Source organism: Semicossyphus pulcher, unplaced genomic scaffold, assembly GCF_022749685.1.
Source record: "Semicossyphus pulcher isolate SPU_LCO1_2020_fin unplaced genomic scaffold, fSemPul1.0.p SCAF_13, whole genome shotgun sequence".
NCBI lineage: Eukaryota > Metazoa > Chordata > Actinopteri > Labriformes > Labridae > Semicossyphus > Semicossyphus pulcher.
Genome location: NW_027211637.1, coordinates 31,985,001 through 31,992,294, shown reverse-complemented (window position 1 = coordinate 31,992,294; position 7,294 = coordinate 31,985,001). Strand labels below are relative to the sequence as shown.

Below are 7,294 nucleotides of genomic sequence, written 5' to 3'. Positions count from 1 at the left end.
ATCCTAAAATCACAGGTGGTGTTTGTTCTCTGTTTTTCAACAGATCAGACACAGAAGATACAACAGACGGAGCTAGGCTAGCTGTTTCCATTCGCTTCCAGTCTTAATGCTAAGCTAAGCTAACCCTGTCCTGACTCCAGCTCCATAGACACACAGACATCTCACAAAAATGATGAACTCCTGTAGGTGCTTTATTTGTGTCTCACACATCTGCTCGAGCCGACAGCGATCTCTACATCCAGTGAAACCACGTGAGTCTGTAAATCCTCCTGTGTGCAGGAAACAAGCACTGACACTGTGCTTTATTCTAAGACTGTGTGTGTGTGTGTGTGTGTGTGTGTGTGTGCTGTTGTACTAAATGGCCAATTTCCTCTGGGAGTAGTAACTTAATTAAATACAGACGCACACACACATTCTGACCATCTGTATGTAAGTGTGTGTGTGTGTGTGTGTGTGTGCTGTCTGCATTTAGCAGTGGTATGTCATTGAATAATGGGTGTGTGTGCGTGTGTGTGTGAGGCGTCTGCGGGGCGGGCTCAACGACAGGAAGACAGATGAAGGACAGGAAATGAGCGCAAGCAGACGGACAACAGTTGCTGTGTGTGTGTGTGTGTGTGTGTGTGTGTGTGTGTGTGTGTGTGTTTTAGATGCAGGACGGTGGATGGCGAGTGTCATCTCAGTAAAGGACAATAATCAATCTGTGTGTGTGTGTGTGTGTGTGTGTGTGTGTGTGTGTGTGTGTGTGTGATATTTGAATCCCAGTCAGACACATCAATACTCTCTGTCCACCTGCAGCCTGACCTCTGACCCCTGGAGGTCAAAGGGTCGTATCAAATCCTGAGGTAGCCATGACAGCCAGAGAGACAGAGGGTGTCGGGGTGAAAGGTCGAGGCTGTTGTCAGATGATGATGTCATCCATTTATCAATGCAAGTACGACTACTGCAGCCATTATTAACATTACTTCAACAAGTACTACTGTCACTACGGTTACTAGCCCTCCTACTGTATCCATGACAACAGCTGCTTCTTCAGCACAGTATTACCACTTCTCTATGCTACTCTGCTAGCACTATGAATGCTGTTACTACTTCAAGTACTGCTGCTACATGCAGTGTATCACATTCTTTACACTGTAAGCCCTCTTGTCGTAGCCCTGTAGGAGCAGTGCATGCTGGGTAGTGTAGTCTGTCTCACCGAGGTGTTCTGACACTGGATGCAGGAGGAGTTGAAGCGGACAGCGGGGATGCGTTGGACTTTTCCCTGGATGTTGAACACACACTCATAGTTCTTCTGCCCCGACTGAGGCTGGGGGAGGTTACGAGCTCGCAGCGTGATTGGACGAACCATCCCAGCCGGGACCAGGATGTCAGAGGTTGGGAGGATCTGAGGACAACCCTACGGAGAGAGAGAGGTGATGAGTCAAACACTGTGTTCAGTGTAAGCATGTCCCTGAGTTTGACCAGGTAGAGTGAAATAAGGTTTAGTTTCCAACTGATTGGCCTCTTAAAGCCCGACTGAAGTTCTTCACAGACGTATACAAATGTTTTTTATTAGTTTTTAAAAGCTTTAAATTTAATCATCTACAGCGGCTGTTAAACTGGACGATCAATGATGATTAACCATAAGCTAATAACATCATGTAGATACTAAAATAAAGCTAACGCAGATCAAACTGTGTGAGGTGTTTAAATAAAGAATGCCGACAAATATCAAACGACTGCTGTAAACCAAATGTACTATTTTAGCCCTTTAAATAAAACATCAGCTAACTGTAAAGAAGTCATCTTGGCTGACCTGTTAGCTAGCCCTGCAGCTAGGCCTACACTGTGTAAGCTGATTTCAAACTGTTCATGATGATCTGAAACTTTATAGCTGCTATATACCATTAGCTATCTTGAGCTATTTTAGCTGCTGAGCTCAACCAAACTGCTCAGCCTCTAAACTCAGTAAGACAGAATCATCAGTTTATAAAGCAGGTGAAGCTAACATGTTAGCATCAGCAGCTTTTTCCAAACGTGGCAGGCACAAAACAAAGAGTGGTCGAAGGATCTAACATTGACGCTCTTTTAGCTCTGCTTTGGTCTCCGCCACATCCTCAGGTTCACGTCTGTCTCTTTAGCTTCTAAATGCTGCACCATGTAAAAAGAGTCTCACTGTGTCTGTCTGCTGAGGAGCTAACAGAAGCTAACAGAAGCTAACAGGTGCTGACACTTCACTGTGGAGCGACAACATCAAGAAACACTTTAACATTACACACACACACATTTCATCCATTTTCAATATAAATAATTAAGCAGTACGGCTTTAAATGTGGCAGCATCACAAATTATTAATACGCTTCTTTTTCTCCTGTTAGCGCGAGTTAAACCACCTGTGCTGTGAATGTTAAGGACCTTTAAACGACAAACACAGGTACGTTTTCACTTCTCACAAGTCAACAATGTTTAAATATAAACGACTGAGAAAAGACGCCGTACTGTTTTTATTAAAGGACATTGTTTTTGGAAATATTATAAATGATTACAGACATTTATTAAAACCCCAGCGCAGCCTGTTCGCACTATGTCACACTGTAACTCACAAACACACACACACACACACACACACACACACACGGAGCCGACGGAGGCAGATATCTTATCGCAGTCTGTCATCACTGAGAGGCAGAGACACAGTGAGAGTGTTCAGTAATGGACAGCTGGTGACAGATCCCAGCTTTGAACTTCCTGAGGCTGCTGGAAACACACACACACACACACACACAGACTCTGACTGTGTCTCTCAGTGGGGTGAAACCTTTATTAATGAGCGTCACCACGGTAATTAATTGCCTTGTGACTGACAGGAAAGACCGTTAGCTCCACAGGAAGTGGACCAGAGCACAGCGGACACCAGCAGCGACAGTGTGTGTGTGTGTGTGTGTGTGTGTGTGTGTAGTCTCCTTTCAGGGACACATTTCAGAGCAAATACCAGCTAATTGGGGACAACTTGTCCAATTGGGGAAAAAAGCCACGCCCCCTCTTGGGAACGATGATTTGTTTTTGGTTGACATGACAGCTCAATCATCTGTCAGTACAGGTCATAAGCCCCGCCTCCTCCATGTTAACACATGGGACATGAGTCAAACTATAAACATTATAGTTAGTTCTTATCATGCTGATTTATGTCCAAGAGTTCATTTTTCTCACAAGTTTACTTTTAATTAGTTATTAGATGCTGTAAAAAAAGGGGGCGTGGCCTCATGATTGACAGCTCTGTTGACAAATGGGGCTCCTGCAGCGTTCTGTTCCCGAGTAGCAGAGTAGAGGAGGAACGGCGAGAGGAGACGTAACTAACACTAACACTACAGTCATTGAACTTTCCATCAGCGTGAATATCTGCAACACGGCAACGACACAAGGTAAAGGTGTGTTCTGGGTGGAGGAAGGGGCGGGATCAGCAGCCGAGCTCTCCTGCGCAGACAGAATCTTTTAACGTGTAGTTGTGGTTTCCCTTACTGTCCATATGTCAGGGTTGAAGACCCTCTGGTTAAATCAGATGCTGAAGTGAACGTGAGTCCCTCGCTGGTTTGAGAACTATGTTTGTTTTTAAGTCTCAAGTTTGGGTTTTTGGGAGGAAGTGACCATGTTTGGTGAGGGGGTGGAGCTGTAGTAACAGCATATTATCCAGAGTCATCTTCTTGAAAAGCAACCACTTCATCATAATCATCCATCTGACAATAACACGTAGAACATTTTCAGTGACCCAGGCGTCTCCAACGTCTCTGAACTTCCTCTGAGCTCGTCAGACTTGTTTTCTTTACATGTATTCAGTAAATAAATCTATTTTTACACATTCAGATCTTTTTGTTTTTGAGCAACTCAAACTATAAAAAGGAGATTTCTTCTCTGCTCCTGCAGCTGCTGCTCCGTCTCTTTCCTTTCTGCTGACAGACGTGTTTTATTTTCAGCTGCAGATGAGGCGATAATCAGAGCAGAGTCTCTTCGTCACGTCTTTTTTGGGAGGCTTTTATTGTGAAAGAGACCTGGTTGGAAAAGGTTTAAATAGCAGAGACAGATACCCACGTCTTTCCCTTCGTCTTCGTCTCTCTCTCGCTCTCCTCTCTCTCTTTAGTCTGCCTAATTGCCTTGTAATTAACATTAATTGCTGTGATTGGACGCTTTCATGTCAATTAAGTGCCTATTCATCTCCTATTAACCAATTAGCCAATCAGAGGTTGTTACTGTCACCCTGTAATGATACCGAGCACCAATCACGTCAACGAGACGCCCAAACAGTGCGACCCCCCCCTCTGCTAACGAGATAAGGGGCAGACTGAGAGCAGCTCGTTAAAACACTCAGCAGTCATCTGTTTAGTCTGATTGCTGACCTTTGGGCCCAAAGTGACCCGAACCAGGTCACTTGTGTTCCTGACGAGCTGCTCTGATAAACAAGGTTTCATTTCAGTCTGTTGATCTTCACCTTTCTTTTGTTTCAGCCGAACAACCTGTTAAATGTTTGCATGTTTGTCTCTTTCAGCAGCTTCTTGATCCCAGCCTGCAGAGTCAGCGATCACACGTGAACAAAGGGAGCAAAGGAAGCGAGCGTGCCGTCTGCCCTGCAGGCTCACGTTTGGAGCATTTTTAGACTCCTGAATAATTCACATCCCAGCTGATCGATTTCAGTCAGAGAGTCACGTCTGTTCTTCTGTCATGTTTACATTAAACAACATCACAGTCTGTTCATCTTCATCGTCTTTGTCGAAACGTCTCAGCTGCAGATTCTTAAATCACATCCGTCACAGAGTCCTTGAACGCATCAGCAAGGAGAGCTTTAAACTGAGTGTGTGTGTGTGTGTGTGTGTGTGTGTGTGTGTGCCCTTCACTGTTGACCTGAAGCTTTACTGTTGTTTACTGAACCATGTAATGACAGAGAGCAGCCCTGACCTTCATCACTGCTGCTCAGCTTCGTCTTCCTCCTCACACAAACGAGCAGAGAGAAAATAAAACTACAAACAAGCTAACTCTGTTTAACTCATTATAAAAAATAACGTAGATAATGAAAGTCTAATAACTGCTTTATTATTAGAATTTTTATAACACACTAACGTCACTTAAACACACCTCAGTGAGCAATATATATATATTAGAAGAATCTTAAATGAAGTAGTGCTTTATTTAATATGAAACATATTCTTTATGTTCAATTAAAGCAGATTTAAGACATTATTGGGCGTGTAATATTTGACTACGGTGGTCTTTTTTATCACCCTGAGAAGCAGCTGCAGAGAGAACCTCCGTTCGTTTGTAGCCTGAGAGGCAAAACCCAGGGTCAAATTGATGGTCCCTTGTTCCTGTGTGTGTGTGTGTGTGTGTGTGTGTGTGTTCTGTACCTCCATGTTGCTGACTCGGCCCTCCTGGAACGAGCAGTCCTGCAGGTTGTTGGTGCAGACATGGCGATATTTACACCAGTGACACGGAAACATGCTGCTGACACAGGAAGTGCACCTGAGAGACGGAAAGAACAACATGAGGAGTACGAAGGGACAGAGGTTAAAGGTTAAATAAAGAGAATATCTTATTTCTTGCCATATGAAATAATGGGACTATTTTCAGCGGCGGATGAATCCTTATGTGGTGCTGTAGTGAGTATTTGTGGCAGCAGGACGGTGTGTTTGTGGTGTTTTTGAGTGTCTGACTCACACAGCATACCTGCATGAAACCTGAGCAGGTGTTCACAGAGATGAAAGAAACGTGACTGTGTGTGTGTGTGTGTGTGTGTCCTCCAGCTATCCACAGCAGCATGTTAAAGACTTTAAACCGTCTCAGGGGAAAAGAGGGGCAGTTACTGTGTGTACTGTGTCCAAGAGGGGGAGGGAAGAAGATATTTGATTCCAGCCCCGGCCCTCTGCTCTCTCCTCCATCTTTCCTACTTTTTAATCAATAAATGCCCAAAAACTACCTAAAAAAGGATCAACAACAGAAAGGAAGGAGTCAGGAGATATGACAACCACCCCGGCCCTTTCTCTGTTGCCCCGCCTCTTTGGTCTCTCCTGCACGTGTTTATTAAAAAAAAGGCTCAAACCTGAAACAAACGAGAGGAGATGAGGCTAGACTTACGAGTTGAGCACAGAGCAGTTGTAGAAGATGAAGTTGGTGGTGATGAACTGATGTCCCGTCTCTGTGGAGCGCAGGCTCAGCTGGACGACTCGCTTCTCTCCTGAAATAAAGGTCGTGATGTTACTTCCTCTGATATCACAACATGTTCTCATCCCAGGTCGTCTCCTCCTCCAGGAACACCAACTACCGGCGTTCTGTTTCAGCTGTGGAGCGCCTGTCCATCTGTCTCCGCTGAGTGGCAGTTTCACTGTATCTAGCAAGTCACACGTGGGCTGAGATCTGTCTCACTACAGCGCTATGAAGCCACAACAAACAGATGTTACTGAGATTTAATGACAATAAACAGGCTGAGAGGATGCTGAGAGAACTACAGCAGGAGGCAGGAGGTCATGCTTTGTCAGGTCTGTCTGTGAGACGACAAGAACACGACTTTAAAATGACTGTTTTTTGAATGGGGTTTGGTTTGACGATGTCTGATGCATTTAAAGACTGTCGGAGAATCTCAGCACTCCTTGGAACGAGAAAAGGCAGGTTATGGATACTTAATAAAACACAGTACAGTGTGTGTGTGCGTGTGCGTGTGCGTGTGCGTGTGCGTGTGCGTGTGTGTGTGTGTCTTACCATAGGAGTGTGTTTGTGTCGGCAGGTCTCTCAGTGACGGGGACAGGCACATCACCTGACCTTTAGCCAGCACCTCTCCAGGTGTTTCACTCAGCTCCTCAAACACACAGGACACGCCCCCCGACAGAGCCGGGACGTTCTGCACCCGAATGGTTAACTACAGAGAGAGGGAGAGAGTCAGTGTGTGTGTGAGTGTGTGTGTGTGTTGGCCTGTTAGTGTGTAAGTGTGTGTGTACCTGTGTGGCCGGTGAGGTAACAGACATGTTGCTCGGGGAAACAGAGATGTCCACACATTGGTCCAGCCGGGTGTTGAAGTGCTGAGGCTCCTCCCACTTGTCACATGCTTCCTGTCTGGAACACCTGGAGGGGTCAAAGGTCACAGCAGGGTCAACCAAATGTCCCATTTTTTTTAATTTATAACTTAACTAAGAATTTTTTCCAAATTATTTCCTTAATCACAAGTTTAAAAAAAAAGAAAAATTAAACACATTGATGCTTCTGAGTAATTTTTACGAAAAACAAATCTTTCTTCCCATGATTCCTCTGTGTCTCTGTGTCTCTCTCTCTCTCTGTG

The 7,294-nt window shown here is 44.9% G+C and overlaps 1 protein-coding gene across 1 annotated transcript in view; it reads right to left on the bottom strand.

The window, feature by feature from the left end:
• Window positions 1–1,195: 1,195 nt before the first annotated feature.
• Window positions 1,196–7,294, bottom strand: part of LOC138589418 (plexin A3-like) — a gene marked incomplete at both ends in the record, with an annotated part of 60,274 nt that continues 54,175 nt past the window's right edge. Inside the window, 5 exons of the mRNA XM_069659680.1 lie at window positions 1,196–1,396; window positions 5,373–5,487; window positions 6,100–6,199; window positions 6,721–6,877; window positions 6,957–7,080. Of these exons, the coding sequence (XP_069515781.1) occupies window positions 1,196–1,396; window positions 5,373–5,487; window positions 6,100–6,199; window positions 6,721–6,877; window positions 6,957–7,080 (697 nt within the window). The remainder of the gene's footprint in view (window positions 1,397–5,372; window positions 5,488–6,099; window positions 6,200–6,720; window positions 6,878–6,956; window positions 7,081–7,294) is intronic.